Source organism: Saccostrea echinata, unplaced genomic scaffold (assembly GCF_033153115.1).
Source record: "Saccostrea echinata isolate AGI-Se365-2 ecotype Australia unplaced genomic scaffold, CSIRO_AGI_Sech_v1 ptg000012l, whole genome shotgun sequence".
In the NCBI taxonomy this organism is placed as follows: Eukaryota; Metazoa; Mollusca; class Bivalvia; order Ostreida; family Ostreidae; genus Saccostrea; species Saccostrea echinata.
The window spans coordinates 20618030-20640000 of NW_026889761.1; the positions used below are offsets into that span (position 1 = coordinate 20618030).

The 21971-nt window shown below is 31.2% G+C and overlaps 1 protein-coding gene and 1 long non-coding RNA gene across 2 annotated transcripts in view; one reads left to right on the plus strand and one right to left on the minus strand.

The window, feature by feature from the left end:
* Positions 1-14072: 14072 nt before the first annotated feature.
* Positions 14073-15798, plus strand: LOC133186098 (uncharacterized). The gene is made up of 3 exons (XR_009721002.1): positions 14073-14174; positions 14878-14979; positions 15698-15798. It is a non-coding gene; the product is annotated as an uncharacterized LOC133186098 (long non-coding RNA).
* A 2982-nt stretch (positions 15799-18780) lies between these two features.
* LOC133185514 (circularly permutated Ras protein 1-like) overlaps positions 18781-21971 on the minus strand; it is a 14406-nt gene continuing 11215 nt past the window's right edge. The window contains exons 14-17 of the mRNA XM_061320792.1: positions 21910-21971; positions 21247-21344; positions 20211-20356; positions 18781-19340 (exon numbers count right to left, since the gene is read on the minus strand). The exon at positions 21910-21971 is cut by the window's right edge and continues 65 nt beyond it. Coding sequence (XP_061176776.1) covers positions 19239-19340; positions 20211-20356; positions 21247-21344; positions 21910-21971 — 408 coding nt within the window. The 3' untranslated portion in view covers positions 18781-19238. The remainder of the gene's footprint in view (positions 19341-20210; positions 20357-21246; positions 21345-21909) is intronic.

Sequence of the window (21971 nt, forward strand, 5' to 3'; positions counted from 1 at the left end):
GCTAAAGGTTCAAACTATATATGGGGATATAGCAACGTTTTTGAAATGGGGGGGGGGGGCAGTCAGAGAAAAAATTTCAACTTACCAGAAAGAAAAGGAAAATTGTCCAAACTCGAGAAACTTATTTCGCGTGCGTGCGTGTGTGATAGGGTCCCAACTTTTTTCAGTTACAATTTTTATTCATACACTCCTACATAATCCTTATTTGAACATACAGCAACAAAAAATGATGCTACGTGCCTGATATATACATGTTGGTCCCAGGTTTTGTTTTACTTAGAAAATCCAAATTATCTTTTCAAGAACTATTAAGAGGACTAATATACAAGCATTCTCAGGTAATGTAGACTCACATTTGTTTAAATCGGTTGGGTGAGTGGCTCCAGGTTTTGCATGGAAAAATAATGTTCAAGACTAGAATTTAAGTACAGGACCACGTAGCAATCAGGCAGTAAGTGATACACGGGGTTCTTAGAAATTAATGATTTTTCACTCAAATTTTTTTCTTGGGCTATAAACCATGTATGTGGAAGGAGAAATATTTTGGGTTATTGTTACTATGGAAACCTGGACAAAGAAATTTCCCTAGCAACTGGGCAATTCTCCTTTAAAGATTAACGAAATTTCAATCATTTTGAAGGTTTTATACGAAATGTAAATAAAGTATTTTTATTCTTATTTAGTGTAATAAGAAAGATACACGTTTAAAGGGATCTGTCAATGTAATAAAAAGAAATTACATTCTCTAATATATTTGCTATAGACACAGGTAAAGATACATGTTTCAAATTTTTTGCTGATTCAGCATTTTGCTTGATTTTAGCAAAATTCAAGTCGATATTATTTATTTCACCATCTTAATACAATTGTTTCATCTATTTCATGTAAAACCACATGAAAGCCTCTCTAAGAATTTGAAGTAAAAAGTTTTGCAAATTTAAAATTTCTATCTGTTGCTGAGCAACAAAAATGGATGGTTTAAAAAATTTAAAAAGGGGAAAATGTAAAGCATTGGAAGAAAAATCGGATAAATTGTAATTATTGAGTACCAAAAACAAATTTTAAAATAATAAAAATATGAAATATTCTTCCTTGTATACTACAGACTATTTTACAATAAGCTATCTCCATGGCAACAGCAAATTTTTCTAAGCAATGGAGCATTGAAAGTTATTTTTAGCACATATTCATCTAAGTTTTTAAAAGATTATCTGATTCTAATAATTGAATCGCTATTGCCCAGAATAGGCATTGTCAAACTGGTTTTTTAAAAAAGTATTTTTAAATTAATTCATCCATAGCAACAGAACTTGTCCACATAGCAACAAATACATTTATGAAGAATCAGTATGTAGCAATTCCTCAACAAAAATCAGATCTTTAAGGATGTTAACTAGGCAAAAACATTCTACTTATGGAAATGAAAAATCATTTACTTGACTAACATGTATGACTGTGGTATTTTTACACTTTCAAATAGTAAATCAATCACCTACTATTCATGCTAGTGGCTTATTGAGACTCGAGAGTCTGAAAATTTTTTGCAAATTTCTGAAAATTTTGCATCATGACCATATTTGCAACGAAAACTGGATAGTCTAATTTCTGTCAAGTTTAAAAAAATACAGTAATCCCGTTAAGAAAAAAAAAATACTTTTGATGAGTTCAACATATGAGAATGCAGACCTGGTGAGGAATTGATTGACCGAGGCCAAAGGCCGAGGCTAATCAGTTCCTGACAAAGTCCGTATAGTATCAAGTAGGCAGAATTCAGAACTCAAAAACTGTATTTTAAATTATCAGGAATTTTAACATTTTTTTTCTTCAGAATTCACCTATTTTTTCCATCAAATACATAAATGACCATAATATACTTAGTATTTTGTGTTGTAGCAAGATATATTTCAACAGTTTAAACTGTTTAACAAAGGTGGGAGAAAATATATTAAAAGAATAAATATTCAAATAAATATTATCAAAACAATAAATTATCCATTTACTTATAAGGAGTTTGGACAGTTTGATACTGGAGTCTGTGCGCAATTTGACTAGCTAATAAAAATGTAAGCAAAGCTATCAAGATTGGCCAATTAAACAAACTCTTTCTAGCGAGACTACTGTCTCCTGAATAACGAGATAAAAAAAAAAACCTATTTTGATGAAATAGCTACATATGTAACATGTTATCGTCAGATACTAAGTCGTTAACAAGTTAGCTAATTAATTATAATGATAAAAAGAGGACTAACTAATTGAAACGTTTTAATATGATATCAAACTTGTTGTAAAGAGACTACTAACTCTTGGAGAATGAGATAAAAAAAATATTATAATATGACACTTACTTGTTATAAAAACAAGATAAGAAGTCCATTTTAATGGGGGTAACTGATTCATTATTTAAGGAATGAATTTAATAGCTGGTTGTACTGTATAACCTGGGTTGAGTCAGTTTACACTTTATAAATCGCGAAGCAGTTAATAAAAAGCATATACTGTTCCAACCCAGGTTATATATAAAATACATGGTTACTGTGTTGAAATATAAGCGATAAGAAAACGTGATTGAGGGCGAGGCTTGCCGAGCCCTCAATATTAGTTATATAGATACTTAGAGGGGTAATACGGAAATATATGGGGTCCTTGAAAAAATGCATATTGGGCGAGGCGTAAGCCGAGCCCAATGTGTATTTTTTCAAGAACCCCATATATTTTCGTATTACTCCTCTATGAATTGTCGGCGGATTTTCCAGTTATTTCCCGATCATGACAAAGAGCCTCCATGGCACCTGATCCCACCTCTGATGTCTTAGAGGTCCGTGTTTGCTCTACTCCTATTTTGTAATGTTTAATGGACTTTTAAGCTTAAATACTGTTCGTTATCTCCACATATTTCATGAAAAAGGTGAAGATAACGAACATTGGTCGATCTAAAAAAAAAAATGGACCCCTGCAAATACCAGAGATGGGATTAGTTGCTTTGGAGAAGTAAGCATTCCCTGTTGACTGGTCAAACCCGCTTCGTGCGCTATGCATAAGTCATGTAGACAGAACATTCCGTATTGAAATTCAGTCTGAAAACGAAGGCTCATCCAAATTACGACCCAATGAAAGATTATATTTCTAACGAGGTCATTATAACGACCATCGAATTCACAAAATGTTGACAATAAATGAGGTTGTTGAAATCTCTGTAGCATCAATTTATCTATAAGTAGCCTGTCTCGATTTAAAACTCAGAACATGCTTTGAGTATCGAATAAGTGGAAAAAGAAAACATCATATGTAGGTGAAAGTGGAATATTACTACATAAGTAAGAAAATTAGAAGGAATCGCTGAAATCATCTTATTTGTCATACAATTTAATTGTTAGTCGCCCCTTATCGTCTAAAGTCAGTATAACATCCAAATATAAAGCAGATGTGGCAGATTCCGGTGTTTTGAAACGAGTTAGTTCGTTAGGATATATATACATCTGAATGGAAGTAATTATTGTTTATGATAAAACGTCGTCTATATACACATATCTGAATGTCGAGTTGAAGGCCAATCAAATAGTTTTCTCCTTCTCATGTAGAAGTTTTTAAATAAATTTTGCTTCAAAAGAATACAAATCAGGTCGGTTAATAAAAGAGCTCATCAGAATTCAAACAGTTTCTGGAAGATCTGGTCTCCAAACACTATATAAATGTTGTCAATGAGAAATAAAGAAAGATTTAAAATAACTAATACGTTGTTAGGAACAATTAAGTATCAATTATTCGATAAATATAGAATATCACACTCCGGGCTTGGACCGATACCAGGGCCGAGATCAAAACACAAGTGTGGTGTGGTTTATGTCATACAACTAAAACCAGACAATATTATGCAAAGCATATTTTTATACTGAAAAAAAAAATTGAAAACAGTGAATTCGTATTTGAATTGCAAGAAATGAAATTAGATTTATCCACCAGTGTTTTTGATCTTTGTAAAGGAGAAAAGATATTGTTTGACGAAAGTCGCTGATTGATGAAATATGGAAAAAACAAACAGTGTTCAAGCTCAAAGTCCATTTAAACAATACAAATCGGGAACAGGGCATACATGGACCTCAAAAAATATCAGAGGTGGGATCAGGTGCCATTGAGGAATGAGCGTCCCCCTGCCGACCGGTCACATCTTCTGTTTCAACAACCTAAGATTTATGGGTACACAGATAGGGCGCTAGGTTTAGTTCGGGAGGAATTCAGCAATACGCTACGGAAGGTCTTGATCTTTCAGCGATTCATGAACTCGTTTGGAATGTCATTAATAAGCAGAAACAGTCATCCTCGCTACGTCCAGGATAACAGACTCAAACTTTGACGTTGTGCGACACAGCATCAAATTCCCGTAAACAAAATTGAACAGTTATGAATCATTTACTTCAAAAATGCGAATTATAGGCTTTGGGCACATATGTTTGTCAATTTGACATTTATCTAAGTTTATTTTTATATGCATTTTTTTTATTTATTTGTACGAAGGTTGCCCCAGAAAACGCGAACTTTTTAAATATTTCAAAAACTATTCAGCCAAAATTAATAATTTTTTTGCACTTTGTTGAAAAATATTTTCGTTATTTTGACAAAATATTTTTTGTTGTAATGTCATGATCATGTAACAACAGCATTTAAAGTGTGTCAAACATCGGTGGTCGGCGCACTGCAATTTTTTTTAGCTTAGGAAATATCATTGTCAATGAAACTGTCTTTAATACCAAGCTATACGGAAATATAATATGAAAAAAAAATAACTCCATTGAAACTCTATGATCTGGTGTACTCATTACATTAAGTTCGCCAATATATATGGCTGAAATAATGCCGATTAGGCGTAAAACATTAATCAATCAATCAATCATCATTACATTAAGTAAAAATTCATTAATTTGGCATCATTAGTGACAAAAATGTGACGTTAAATGCCCAAACACTTTTAGTTCGATATTGTCAAAAATTATGACGTCGGGCGATAATGTGGAGCACCATATTATCAAGCAGTACTGTAGTGAGCGGGAAAAGAGATGTTAACGACGGAACGACACAAACGTATATCTCGGACACAGATTTATACCTAGTTGAAGAGGTTCGAGGATGGCTTGACTGGTTATTCAATGGAAGAAGCATTTGATAGAACAGAAATGAACACAAACTGAATAGTCAGGAGCTGAACGTCATACAAGGCGACCGCCTTTCAACTAAACGAGCAGTTAGATTTATGATCGGGGTTGGGAAACTTTCTAATAAATTAAAGGAATTAATTCCTTGATCTTTTGGTAACGCTAATATCTTATATGGATTACTTGGTAACTAAAAGAGGTTAAATACAGTGTTGAATTTATGCTTCAGACGAATTTAATCAGAAGCATGTTTCAATAATAGTGTTGCGCCGACAGCTATTTTGTAAGATTCGTTTATCTAAGAGAAAAATCTTATTTATAGAGATATCTTATTGAAATTTTTATGCATTATTAAAAAAATGTTGATTATGGTGTATGCCTGTTTTTAACTTTATAGTAGTAGTGAAACAAAAGATATTGAAAATGTTTGCGTTTTTCTGGGACAACCCTCGTATTGTAACAGAAAAAGAGAAAATTTACGACAGGACCAGGAATTAAACTCAAGACCCCTAACTTTCTAGTCGGTTCATATCTAAGCTACTCTGGCCTATATCTACGGTACATATAGCCCAAATCAATACAGTATTTTAGATACGGAATAATACTCAAAATATATTTTGTCAGTAATAGTGATAAATTACTCAAAAAAATGTGTCACTGAAAAAATAACATATTTTAAACAATTGATTTTATGTCATATTTCACTAAAATATATCATTTTGTCCTGCAAAAGAGCAGAACTGCAGTTATCGTGAAACTATATTATCTCTAAATTTCGTTTATCTACTAATGTCCTGGAATTAAAAAAACACCATGTTTTATGTTTTTTTTTCAGTGACAATATTGCAATTATTCATGTGTCTGAATCATCTACAATGCTATCATCTACATTGGTATCAATCAGTTTGTTTTTATTCGAGGAAATGCGAACTGAAACTGTTTACAGTAAAAGATTTTCTCAATGGGGTGCAACCGTTGTATTAATTTCAGTAAATAATTTTTACTGTTGATACTTACTTTAATTCGTATAAACTTTGGTTTTCAGTTCTTGTGTTCCTTGCAACACACTGTAAATGTATCTGTGTATTTGTGAGGGGAAAAAACATAATTCTTCGGAAAACAGGAGAAATAACCCAGCTAAGGGGAGGAAAGAAATACACCTCTACATTTTTAGAATTGTTTCTCTATGATCAGTGACCTTCTGAAAACGGTTACTCTTTCTCATTTTTTTTTTCAAAGAAAAAGAAAAGCAAGAAAATATTTATTTTCGTAATATGATAATATTTAGACATACCGGTAATATTTATTCTCAACATTATGCGGCCGATTGTAACGGGAAAAAAGCAATGTAGAGAATTAACATTTTTAGATTAAAACATTGCCTTTGTGTATATCATAAATACAATATCAAAGAATTAATTAACTAAATTTAAATTTAAAAAGTTTAAGGAACCTTTTTTTTCCTTTTTATGGAGGGGGGAGATTTAGTGCAATTGTTCAATTTATTGAAATTCCGCAAATGATCAAGGAAAGGATTTGGTATACCTAAAGAAACCACAATAAAAATCTCTATTCTCTTCTTTTTTTTTACATTAATTACATCGGGATCGTATAGATCGTCATTTTGACTCTTCGTAATTAACGGAGTTCGCTCCTGAGCTTTTGAGCAGATTTCTATTTTAACCTATATTTAAAAAAATTCTGGATAATGTTTTAATTCTTACAATACATTTGGTTTCTACAATGCCAAATAAACTATATTCAGTTAAAACTACATGATTTAATTCCATACCAAAGGCATTAAGTGAGGAACTATATTTTGTTGCGGAAGGTTTTTTTTTAGAAGAAAATTAATATAAATGATCATTTTTTTCTCTTTCGAAGTATTTAAAGTATGTTAAGTTTGGATTCCTATTTTTACATGCAGTCTGCACACAGAGTTATTTTGTGCAGTGAACTATTTTATACTGGTCCTAAATTATATATTTAATAAACTGTCATGAATTCTATCATCATATTTGATAAATATAGCAAATATATTGTGAAAATCAAGAAAAAAATGGCCCTAATTTAAGCTCAAAATTGGCACTATTTTAGTAATATCTAGAAATTAACATCACTGACCCCCACTTTTAACTTTTTTTTTCTGAATATATAAGATACTTTTAACCATTCTTCTTAAATTCAGTAAAATGTCATTACTTTTTGATGAGTTTTTTTGCTTCCAAAATGAAATTTTTTGAGTGCAAAAAGGTCAAATAATTGAACATGCGGAGTAATTTGAAAATTTTTTCGTTGTCAAAAATTCTAATGGGTCTATTCAAGATGAAATAAGACTGTGTTTGTTCACATAACTTATTTGAATAAAAAATATTGGAGGAAAAACTTTAAAAATTGATTGATGTGTAAGACGTATTTACAGTGCAAAAAGGTAAAACTAAATGCTTTGTACCCCCAAAAAGAGCGCATTGACCCAATTTTTTGTTTTGATTTTTAATTAAGCTATGTGTATAAATTCTAAAAATATACTTGATAAAAAATTCTCATTACTTTTGATGGCAGGATCAAACCTCCTTAACGTCAAATTTTACGTTATGTTAAACGTTTAATTGAAATCGCAAGAGTTATCTCCCCCAGTGTGTTGTACGTCTTTAATTATCTGTCAAAAAAATCGCCTAAAGTTATGTATTTCCCCTGCAAAAGAGTAATACTACGGTTATCGTGAAAAGACTTCAATACTTTACAGATATTCTAACTGACATGCATTTATTCTTTATCCATATGAAAGTAAACCGAATCAAAGTTTGTGTTTTTTTATTTGTTTCTTCTAAAATTCTCTAGAAATGTGTGAATCGTGGTTGACCAGGTCCTTGTTTTATATGAGTACATTTAGACTTACTACAAATCTCTTATCCTGGCAGTCATTAAGTGCTCCACCTTAAAGTGCTGGCGGTTTCCTAAATATGTTCTCTGTAAAGTTTCACATGTCGATTTGTCCTTATTCTGAATCAAATTTTTCAATAAATATAATTAAAGTGTCCTAATGGGATAGATATCCCAAGCAAAGGCGTAATCAAAGCTTGATATTGATACTGAAAGGAAGACAAAATTGTTTGGAACTTCAATTTTATAATATAATTATTGATAACTGGAGGTAATTTAAATCACTCGTAAACAAAAAGTTTACGCTACCTAGATATTGGCCAGTTTAACCAAAATCCTCAAACGTTTTCTTATTCTTCCTCTTCCTTTAGCTACATGTATATTCCAGCTTGGAATATAATTACTTGTGATGTAAGTGTACTTCAAAATCACTTCCATTACGTCGAAGATTACTAGTATCCTGGACAATGGGCTAAAAATGAAAAGGTTGTCAGAATGGATGAAACGTCTTAGAAATATATTAAAGAATCGCATTACAAAAATAAAAGGGAAACATGCAAACTCCATGTATGCGAAAATATGAAAACTGCATGAAAATTATGTTTTGAATCTGCTGATATTATAACATCTCATATAATTGACAAACAAGTTGATGAAACAAGAGTATCAACAGTTTGGTTTAAAGTCATCATTTTGTAAGTTCTATGGTCGATACAATGATCTTGTTAGCAAATACAATCTATCATTAATTCATTTGCTGACTGACAATTTCATGATAATTGTCAGGCCATTATTTACACATTGAATTGTCGACGGATTTTTCCGTTGTTTCCCGATCATTCAGGCTCATTCCTCCATTGCACCTTATCCCACCTCTGATATTTTTGAAAGTCTGTGGTTCTGCTCCCGATTTGTATTGTTTTTATGGAGTTTGAGCTTGAATACTTTTCGTTATCTCCATATTTCATATAATATATATAATATATTACAATACTGCCTTTGTGAGGCAGTTTTACAACTGATTTTAGAAGAACTCGGTCTTAATTCCACCTCTAGTAATCCAAATTATTCCAACATTTCCCTTTCAAAAGATGAAATTCTTTAAGATCACATTTCATGCAGTACTAGTTTTATTATTTTTATCATTCTAGATAATGGAAGTCTGTATGATATACTGTACCTATACTGGATTCCAAAATCTTACAAACAGAGATATTTTGCAACGTCCATTAAATGTTCAACAAACCCCTATCCTTATTCCTCACAAAAATATTAACTGCTGAAAATGAGAAACTTGAGACGAATTGTGATACAACATATTTAAGATGTGGCGTAGATCCAGTGTGAATTCTGAAAATTTCCAAAGAAGTTTTGGCAAATTTAAAACCTCAAACTTTTTTTCAAAAATAAAAAGCTTACTTGGTCTACATGATCAATACATAGGGCTCACGGTGGTTTTGACTGATGACAGGGGATGCTTTCTCCTCCATTGCACTTGATCCCACTTGTGATGGTTCCAGGGATCCATTCTTTTGCCCTGTTTCCGATTTGTTTTCTTTATTAGTTTCATGAGATTGATCCCTGATCTCTATTTTCACCTTTCACATAAAAAGACATGGTCACCTTTGTTTCCCTATGCAATTTCAATTAGGTTAAAGTCTATGAATTTTCAGATCAGACCTTGGGTAATGGTAATGTGTAATGGTAATGCATTGTAATCATTACATTTTTTCAAAGTACTTGGATGTAATATGTAATGGATTCATCTTTCAATTACAAGTAATTGTAATGTAGTGTATTACTTTCAAAAAAAAATGACAGTAATGACCATTACTTTTGAATTACGTTTCAATTACATTTTGGTTTTTAATCTCTCTTTATTATTGAATCTGAAACAAATGAAGGTCACTTAGAGATTTTTTTCTTATTTATGATGTTAAAGTCTTAAAATTAAAATCCTACATCTTACTTTAAAAAAAAAGTTTATTAAATGGTGATTGATAGACATACTAAATAATTGTGTTAATAGAAAACTTCTTCACAAGATAGTTATAAAATCAATTGAAGAGAGCCAGAATTTATTTTTATTTTTATTTTTTTTTTGAAGAAATAATCAGGTTTCAAAGAAAGCCGCAAAACAAATGACATTAATACATGTATACTGAGTCTACCAATTAAGATACAAACTATATTTTTTCAACTTGTTGGGTTTTTTTTTTCTTTTCACAAAGTTCATTTTGGTAAAATTGATTTGGTAAGCAAGATACAAGATCAATATGATCTACTTCAAGTCATGAAGGGAAACTTAGGTCAAATATAAATATTGATATATTGTCCATCATTCATTTTTGGTAGCTTAAGAGTCACCTCAAAATTCAAACCTTCATCTATTTACAATTTATAGCTTCATTTATTTTGCCTACTCAGCTAATTACAAGTACTGATTAATTCATCAAATTATTAAAAACTACTCATTTTACAATTACAGCAGTATCTGTTAATTAAATATCACTTTACATAAAACATGTAGTATGATATGTTTATCATTTATTTAAAAAATACCAACCGAGGAACTAACATCAGAGACTGAACAGACCTACAACATTAAAAGTGTTCGAGCTGTTCCACTTTCTTTGTCAACTGTAGATTGGTAAACTACGTGAACATGATAGATGAATCCAAAATCCAAATACCACTCTGACTTATAAACCTGAGGGAAAGCACAAAGTGTGAAAAGAATAGATATAAATTGTGTGGTCATAAAATTTGTGTTTTTCTCTTATAAAATATAATGTGTAATGTTTTTACAAAGTAATTGTAATTTAATTAATTACTATTCTGAATGAGAGTAATGGTAATGGTATAATTGTAAAGGTAAAAATTTTCAAAGTAATTGTAATTTAATGCATTACATTGCCGTGGACAAAGTATGTGGAAGGAAACATTTTTATCTGAAGATTTTGTAATTGAATTGTTGGTAAACAGAGTTCAACTTCTCTGGTAATACTTTATCAAATTTTATGAGATAAATATTTTATTTAAGACATAATTGAGCGACTAAATAATAACGAGTTAGATAGGATATATAAAATTAGTTCTAATCATATTGTGAATGAAAGGTCCTCTAAAGAATTGAGTACTACCTGTAAACTACACAGTGTCTTATTAAATTTGCATGTTAACGCATTTTTTTATTTTAAAGATAAAAAATTTTAATGATCGAAATATATAATTATATATTTATTGATATAAATCAATGCATCAGCGTCATTTAGACGTCTTTACGAGTCGAGTTTATGATTTTCTAAAACTGTTTCGGAGTTAGATCTCATTAACCAAATTATTTCTAAATATCAAGCAAATTAAAATAATAAAATAATCTTTGATAGATATACCTGATCTGGGATGATCTTTGTTGCTAGCTTGTAGATTGTTTTGTAAAAAATAGGCTCTATAACTGGCGATTAAATCAATAATTTTGTTTTCATTATCATTTTTTTTAATTTCAATTTTAAAACAAAATTTCATTGATATCACTCACTCCAATTCCAATATGCTCTCCACTACATGACGCTTTGGTTTTCATGTATATAAGACTAGGAGAAGTTTGCAATGAGACTGATTGATTGATTGATTTATTGATTGTATGGTGTTTAACCTTCGTTCGAGAATTTTTCACTCATATAGAGACGTCCTCTGCAATGAGAAGCACAACACTAAAATTAATCAAATTAGGTAGTTTTCTACAGAACAGTGCAAGGAAAATAGAGGCATCAAGTCATCTTTCATTGATACAAGTTCGTTCATATTTGTGAAATTAAAGTTTCAAGCAATCTTATCTCATTTCTGAATTTCATGTCATTGTAATGTTTTGATTTTTTGCCCTTTCTGAGGATATAGATTCCTTTAGGGCACTTTCTGGATTGAAAGGACAAATTGATATGTGAAAGTTTACGGAGAACATAGTGTTTCTTGAGCACTTTCTCGGTGAGTACTTATTGACTGTCAGGATAAGAAATTTATGATAAGTCTAAGCATATATATATAGAACAAGTATTTGTACTATCACGATTCACATTTCTACAGAGAACTGCAGAAGAAACAAAAATGCAGAGAATGTTACTATTTGTTTGCTGCGTTTATATGGTGAGTAAATCGAAAAAATAATTTGAAGAATAAAATGCATTTTTAGTAGGGGATTAATTTCTATATAGAACAAGTATTTGTACTATCACGATTCACATTTCTACGGAGAACTGCAGAAGAAACAAAGATGCAGATAATGTTACTATTTGTTTGCTGCGTTTATATGGTGAGTAAATCGAAAAATAATTTGAAGAAAAAATGCATTTTTAGTAGGGGATCATTTCTAAATCAGGCATATTTAGTTTTAAGTTCATATGTTTAAGAAAGAAATGGAGATTATTAGAAATTTCTATAAAGAATTGTAATTCACAAAAACTAAATAGTAAACCATTTCCTTTTATAGATTGCATCAATGATAATAATGTCAATAGCTTCATTCATTATGAATTACAAAGTCAAAAGGAAACTTGATGTCCTGTTGTTATTATTTGATCAAACAAATTATTATAGAGATTGAAAAGAAGCATCAGTGCCTAGGAACAACAACTATAACAAAATACTATCATCCCAGAGTAGAATTTTTAACATTTTTCCAACGAATATATTGAAAATTTTAATGAAGCTAATTAAGACGTACTGTACGTAAGGTATCATTAAATTTGACATTGATTGTGTGTTATCCTCTTCTATTTCAAATAAATTGTTGATCATTGATGAAGTCATTCAAATAATGATTTTGAATTCTCTTTTTTGTTATGATTGTGAATGTAATTTTCACCAATAATCTAATTTTAATTATTACATTTTTTTCAAATAAGATTGTTCTGTAAAATAAACACTCTAAGGATTTTTTACATTTCATACTTTGTAGAATAGACCAAGTATACAAAATATCTAATAACCATTTCAAAACGTTATATATCGGATGGGTACTTTGCAATTGATTAATATTGGTCGGGAAAATTCAAGATATAATGAATTTGGAAAATTTGTTACATTTTATTTCTAATCGAATTAAATCCGCCAAAAATAGTGTTTCTTTCAAAATGTCATGTTCATAAAAATATTTCTTTCTTCTGAATTAATTCTTAAAGTAATCTAATTTGTGTTTCTTAAACAGATTTGAAGTTCCCCTTTTTTTTAAAATTCCTTGGATTCTCTGATCATGCAGTAACCTTCATTAACTATTCAATTACAATCCTTGATTGAAAAATTTCTGCTTGGAAATAGTATTCCAGACAAAGTTATATTATGTTAATACGGTGTACACAAAATTAAAGGTCATTTTATACATGATGCAATAAGCAAGCGTATTGAATAATGAGCGTGTACAAAAACCTTACAAAAAAATTATTATGAGATTAGGGGAATTCTTCAAGAATATTTGGAGCCCACAAATATGTAACGATATCATCATGCTATCAACAAAGATCATCATAAATATGTACAGCATTGAAATACATTTCAAAAATACTTTCAATTATTTCAAGTTTAGAAATTGTTTGTTGGATAATATATTACTTAGTCTACTTACATTTACATGTGTACAGTCTACGAAATTAAATGCAATTGACAGGTGTTCGAAATGAACTCGTACTTCACTTGTGACAATGACGCATTGAATCATGCCAATGCTTTTCAATAAAGTTCTGTCTTATTTGCAAAAGTGAAAGTTTTCAAAATCTCATAATAAAATAAATTTTTATGCGGTACAAATTAAGAAAGGATGATATTGTGTACTCCTAGTGATCAATTATACAGGACCCTTTGGTTCACGATATCAAAAAATCCTTAAACTTTTAGTATAGTGTAATTTGAAAAATAATTAAAAGATGAGTTTTAGAAGTTCATCTCATAAACTGATTTACTATCACCAGAATTTCACAATTCACTTGTGCATCATTTCGATAAAAATATTCTTTCAAGGCTATGGCTGCAACAACAACAAACCGACCGCAGCATTCCACCCATACCCACCGTCCGCACTCTCATGGAACGCGCCCCACTCACGAGGCATCAGTGGGAGAATCTTTCTCATTCTACTACGACTATCACACGGTAAATAAATTTCTTTACTACTAACCCAAATAACAAAATGATCTTGTTTAATGACCTGCAGGTAATTCTTGCAAGGGTTTGAAGCAAACCACTTTTTATTTTCATATCTTGCAAGCACATTTACTGCTATTTCAAGTATAATGTAAGTTGCTTACTTTGACAAGACGTGATTTAGTACATTTCTCTTTTTTGCTTGAATTTTCAGTAAGGCGTGACATTCTCGGCTATACATAATTAGCGTCTCTCAAATAGTGACCTAGATTTTCATTGGTTGCCAGATAAGCTCATCAATACTGAAATTTACACAGCTTTCATTCACGGGTGAAATGCACATTGGATAAAAGTGGCGTCAACGAGTGACGCAAGGATCCAATCACATCGTTTCTTACAATAAAGAGGTGTGGTTTATGTCATCTCATCGTTTGTTAACAACAATCTAAGGTTGCTAATTAATGTTATTCATTTTATAACCAATGAGAATGTAGGTCACCATTTGAGAAACGCTTATTACGTATCGCTGAGAATGTCACGCCTTACTGAAAGTTCAAGCAGAAAAGAAAATTATACTTAATGAAGTAGAGAGACTAGGTTGCGAGACAAGTTTATCATATATTTGGAGTGAATTCCTTTTCCTGATACATGTATAATAGGTAGTGAAATATACAAATATATGATGTATCTTTTTTGTTCATTATCATTGTAGCATATTTTGTCAGTAAGATCTGGACATACGTGTTATCTGTATAAAACAAGTCCACAGGAACAGATGGACGTTCATTCTTCACATGGACTTCATACAATTGAGGTAAAAATATAATAAAATAAAAAAAAATGATATCATGTTAATGATCGACTTAGTTTTTATCCAAAAGCGCGATGCTTTTTCCTTTGGTGAGAAAAAAGTGAAGACACTATTGGAGAACTGAGTTACGTGATTGGTAACTTGGGCTTTAATGGATTTACAGATAGACAAAAGAGTCAACAAATTGTTTCAGGATTGTCTCTCTGCTTTGCAAACGACACAAAACGGAGAAAGTCCTCGACTAAATAACCCTTTTACATTTTTACCAGAGTATTTGAAATTCGAAATTGGCTTCACTGGAATGACTCAATGTTTCACAAACATCTTTTTTCATGAACAGTTTAAAAAAACAAATAATATTCCACGTAAAAATATTCATTTTTTAGAACATAAAACTGTAAACGACTTATTTGGAAAACCTAGACCTTTTTGGTTGTTTAAAACCTGTAATAAGATTTTTTTTTTACAAAATGTAAAATACCTCCCACTTTTAACTCGAAAATGAAATTAAACATTTATATGACACAGATAAAAAAAAAAATGTTTCGTACATTATGTACGTGTGTAACACATAATAAAGATTCGCCGGAACCGATCATCGACATAAAAGAAAGGGAAAAATTATATATTTTTGTCTTTAAAATCTTGCATGAGACTCATAACTTAATACGCTTGAAGGAATTCATCTTGTTTAAATGTTTTACATTTTTATTTTCCTCAGAAAAATGTCATTGATATCATCGACTCCAATCCAACTATGGTCTCCATAACACACGATGCTCTGGTTGCCATGCATGCAGGACACATATGTAACCCGAAGCACTACACCAATGTCTATCAGATTAACTAGTTCGCTACAGCAAATAAGTGGACTCCACTCATTTATTTGTTAATAAATGATTCATGATATAAAAGTTCCAAGAAATCATGTTTTGTTTTTCATATCTATAAAGTAAAGAACAAACTGTAACAGAGATAAATACATTATTTCTTGTATATAGTGAGGCCACATTCCTACTAGCACTAGTTAGTAGGATAAACCTTTAACTCAGATTTTTAGATAAGGTTTAGGTTAAATCCACATTTAGACGCCCCCTAGCTAGTCGGTCATATTGCTGCACAAGTACAGAAAGCTACATGAAATGTGACGTTTGTAGAATCTCGTGTGCAAAGCTTTCTTAGAGGTAAGTAATCTCAAGAAAAAGGGGGGAAATGTAACAGAATTAAATTACATATTGAAAAAATTCTACTAGAACTATCTTGTGGGTCACCATTAAGCTCAGTTGGAAGGACATTGGATTTTATATCTGAGGTTTGTAGGTTCAAGACACATTGTGGACAACCCTGGTTAATCGGTCAGATTGTTGCTGAAGTACAGAAACTAACATGAGATGTGGTACCTCGTGCGTAAGATTTCTTAGGGGTATCAAATCTCAGGAAAGAGTTTTTAAAAGTGTAACAGATTTAAAAGTACATAGTGAGGCCAAGCTCCTATGAGCACTATCTTGTGGGTTTTAACCATTCAGCTCGGCAGAGCACTGGATTTTAAATTTAAGGGTTGAAAGTTATTGTTGAAAGCCAAATTGTTGACATTCACAAACTGATCGGTCATACAGCCAATAAGAATGTTTCGATTTCGCATAAGGTCATGGTCAATTGTCTAATTCGGAGTTCACTGCAACCAACCTGGCCCGCAAGGTATTCTTTTTAGAGAAGAGGACAGGCTTTCGCCTTTGTAGGCAAGAGCCTGTCCACTTCTCTAAAGAGAATAGCAGGAAGGTACCAAGTTCTTACAATATTATGTTCGAATTCCTTTTGCTACATACATATGCTAGATCATGTTTTAGCTCACCTGGGCATTCAAAGGGCTTCTCTGCTCACGTGTTATTTTATTCATGTTTTTCTTTCGCCTGCTGTCATTTACAATTGAACTTTCCTATATTTTCAATTGCTCAAAACCACTGGGTTAACTTCAACTAGCATGGCATAAAATATTCATATTTTTCGGAGGTTAGCGTTAAAAAGAAAAAGGCCCTCATTAGAGGAAAAATCGTGAAAATGGGAAATACTAACGCAAAAAAAAGACAGAAACTTAAGTGGAGGCTTCTTCAACGGCTAAAGGTTCAAACTACATATGTATACATACCTATATACACGGGGACATAGCATCGTTTTTGAAGAGGGGGGGGGGGGGCAGCCAGAGAAAAAATTTCAACTTACCTGAAAGAAAAGGAAAATTGTCCAAACTCGAAAAACTTATTTCGTCTGTGTGTAGGGGGGGGGGGGGGTTACGTTCCCACTTTTTACAGTAACAAATTTTATTCATTACAACTACATTATCCTTATTTGAACAAACAGCAACAAAAAATGATGCTACGTGCCTGATATATACATGTTGGTCCCAGGTTTTTTTTTACTTAGAAAATCAAAATTATCTTTTCAAGAACTATTAAGAGGACTAATATACAAGCATTCTCAGGTAATGTACATGTAGATTCACATTTGTTTAAATCGGTTGGGTGAGTGGCTCCAGGTTTTTGCATGGAAAATAATGTTCAAGACTAGATTTTAAATGCTTAAGACGGTACGCCCATGTAGTATTCATTCAAAATTGTTTAAATCATGACTCTCAAACTATATGGGTTTTTTAATTAATAATTTTGAATGTTTTCATATTAAAATGGGCTCTTCGTGGTCTTTTTCAAGTAAACATTTGTCGACAGAAGATGCATATTTTCATATTTGCATATTTGTGTATCGAATGCATCTTCTGTCGACAGTGTTATCATCCCCATTTCATTATGAATTAGGCGAGCACTGTAATCCCTGTTTGTTGTCTTGTAGTATCTTTATACATCTCCTTACAAAACATGTATATACAGTGATTATAAAGAGATGATTTTTTTTAATTCACCCTATTTCAAAATCCAAAATCAGTTTCCCACTGTAAGGGGCCATAACATTAATTTTCTTTCAAATTTCACTATCAAGGGAAGTTTGATACATGACAAGTGTCTTCTGTATAAAATGCTGTAAATATGATTCTGTCAAAAAAAAAATTGTCTCTAAGGTTGTAAATCTCTATGTTTTCTTAATTTCAATCACTGATGTCTTAATCAATATTACATGTATCAGATCTGTTGTTACCTTTACAAATATTCTAGCCCTGTTATTTTAGTCACAGTAGATTAAATTACATGTAAGATCACTGGATATAAATATGACCAGTGAAATGGCTTCCATTTCACTTTTGACACAAAATGCACATCATCAGAATGCATCACAATATCTTTTTTTTCACAATAATGTTACCCATCAATGTAGTTTATAATTTTTAAACTGATCTTCAACTATCTCTCAAGAAAAAAAAAACAAAAACAGACATCCATACATTTGAGAAAGTTGCGTGGTTTTGAACATTTTACATTCATTAAACTGTTATTTCCTTCAAACAAAAATAGGCTTTGTACAGGCTCTTTGTACAGTTCTTTGGGAAAATTTTTTATCATAAGCACTCAGCATTTTTGCAATGTTTAGCTTTTGAGATAAATATAATACCTGTAACAGAACATGTACATAATCAACACTGGAAGATTAGAATTCTTTCAAATTATCACATCAGCCTTTTTTCAGGAGCAAAAGTTTTAATAAAATTTTTTATCCCATTTGCTTCATAAATGTTGAACATTTTCACAAATCAGTTACAAGAAAAAATCATTGCTTAAAAAATTTTTCAAACTTATATATTTACATTTTCAAGAATTACTGTTCCATGCTGCAGCAAAATGGTTTAAATAGAAAAGTAAATGAATATCAAATTTATTTTCAACCATAGTAAAACAGAATAGAAAGTACAACTATTATATTATACATGTCAAATGCATTTTGAAGAATGTGCATTATTCCAATGCAATTTCTACATACATGTAGTTAAACAAGTTCAAACAGTATTTTTTTCATGCGTACTGCTTTACTAACAAAGGTACCTAAAACAGAAGTATTACAGTTTTATACAAAATAACTGTAAATATATCACAGAGACATTAAATAATAAATATAACAGACATAAACACATGTACTAATAATAAAACTCAGTGGAATTCTGGGTAACTGGATCGTATACAATCTAGCTCAAAATGACATACATTTACATTTCCCTACATTAAACGTGTGTCCTAATCATTAGAATTGTTGGTGATGGGTGGTATACAATCCAGCTCAGATCGACATACATTTACATTTCCCTACATTAAACATGTCTCCTAATCGTCTTCATCACTATCTGCATCCAAATACCTGCTCCCCTTTTTCATTTTAAACATCATATTAGCTCCAATATCAGAGCAAGCCTCGGACCTCTTCTTCTGCAACCAACAACAGAAAAAAACTATCAACTCTCTGGATGCAATGCACAGCACAGTAAAGCAAAATAATGAAATTTTCACTATAAACATTCATTATATCCGTATCTGATGAATTTTAATACAATTTAAACTACACTGAATGAAAATCACTTTGCTGTATATGTGAATTCCTTACATGTACACTAAGTCTTGTATACAGAGGATATTCAATGTTTTGTAGATGAATATGGAATTTATTTCACGAGTGGAACAGGATTTTTTTCATATTTTCACGAGTGCGTAGCACGAGTGAAAATATCAAAAAATCCTGTCTAACGAGTGAAATAAATTCCATATTCATCTACAAAACATTGAATTTTCTATTTATTACATTTTCTTTGATTTTCCCTTTGCCTCTGTCTTTTCTTAACACAGTGTCATAGGCTTGACGTCATAGTTGAGCGGTTGAGATGTCATAGCTTAGCAGTTGTGTGATTGAAAACATTACATAGCATGGATTTTAGCAACATATTTGGGATGAAATTTGCAGTTTTAGCTCTATCAAGATGCTTAGTTACTATCTCTATCTTATGACAGGCCATAAATTATATTTTACTTACTTTGATATCCTTTCACACTGTGAGAGAATATCGTTTTGGTATCCTTTCACACTGTGAGAGAACATCACTTTTATTCAATAAATAAATCACAGTATTTCACTTTTGAAAATGTAATAAAATGTTTATATTATATATGATATGTTACCTTTTGCATCCTTATTGTCATATCTTTCAACATTTCATAGTTACAGAGGAGGTTATGTTGCACTTTCTTTTCAAAATAAGATTTGATAAGTTAAACCACGCAAGTATCGTCAATATTTGAACGTACCAGTTTGTGTGATTTGCTAAAGAATCCAGCTTTTGATTTTGCTGCCGCTGGTTCAGAGCGTGTTCTGGTCTCTGGAGTTTTAGCCATGTCAAACTCATCATCAGAATCTTCCTCATCACTGTAAGTTCTTCCAAAAGCTTTTCTCTCTTCCTATTGAAATTAATTAATTAATTAATTAAGGTAATGACCTTTCACTGTGTTACAGCCGAGGTAATGTTGTTTTTGTTATTGAATATCACAAACAGGAATTTATAGGCTTTATATATACATGTACTTCTAACATACTGATTGATAAAAGTTCTGGAACATAAATCCTTTGTCTTCCTTTAGTTGAAGAGAGACATTGACTTTCTTCTCAGTTTTCTTATACATTTATATTTGAGCAATAAATTCTGTATTCTACAACTTAGGCTTATATTTGCAATGCATGTTCATCACAGTGATCATCATTAAAATAAACCTATGAAGTACCATGAACCACTAACGAGTCCTTGACTTTCACTTTGGAATCAAAAATTACAATGAATTATAAATTTTTTTCACAGAGAGGTGAAAATGTCTTGTTCATTTTTTTTCCCAAAGTCTGCATACTTCCATGATCTATTGTCTCTAAGTCATTTTTCTAGTTTTTCTTTTTCTTATAAAAAAGGTACTGTTCAAGCAAGAACTTAAGTATCTCTAACCTACATGTCCATGTCATTGCACAAAAAGTACGCTGAAGACTGATAGATTTACATGAGTAACCCTGTATCCCCCTTCTCATATTCAATGGTAGAAGTGTAAAAATCCAGCATATACAGTATTAGGAACACAAGTTTTTACCCAATAATTCCTAGGAATCCATTCACACTGTACTTCAGTACATGAACCCAAGCTATTTTACATTAATTTTAAAACGGAAAACATTTTGTAAGATATGAAATCAAATGATCTACATGTATTAAAATACACTATTATATTCAAACATAAATACAATGTGTGATCATAAATAAAAGCAGGTTTTAGTGCTAGATAAGATCTCACAGGAATGTAGAACTTGCCTGCTGCCTAGCATTGATGTAGTGATCCATTGATTTGATTTTCCCAAACATCTTTTTGTAGGCTTTCTTCTGATGTCTTCCTTCTTCTGAGACACTTAAAAATGAAAATATCTCATCTCAAAAAAGGTGACACTTAAAAATGAAAATATTTCATCTCAAAAAATGTGACACTTAAAAATGAAAATATCTCAAAAAAGTGACACTTAAAAACGAAAACATCTCATCTCAAAAAAGGAGACACTTAAAAATGAAAACAACTCATCTCAAAAAAGGTGACACTTAAAAATGAAAACATCTCATCTCAAAAAAGGTGACACTTAAAAATGAAAACATCTCATCTCAAAAACTGTGATACTTAAAAATGAAAAACATTTCTTTCATCTCAAAAACTGCAAGTCTTGAAAATAAAGCATCTCATTCTAAAAACCGAGAAACATCAAAATGAACTAGGATATATTTTCTCAGAACCTTTTGCACTTAACCCATGAGAATATCTCATCTCAAAAATTATCACATTTATAAATGAGGAAATCTCATCTCATAAAACAATTCCACAAGCATTTTTTTTCTCCAAGTATCATCATGAATCTTTTGGAAATAAATGAATGAGCAATGGCTTTTGTTACCATCTTGGAATAAATTTTTGAGTTTTTTCTTACTTTGTAAACCTCCATGCTAGTCTTTGGTTCATCAGCGCTCTACCCCTGGACTCTGTGTACTG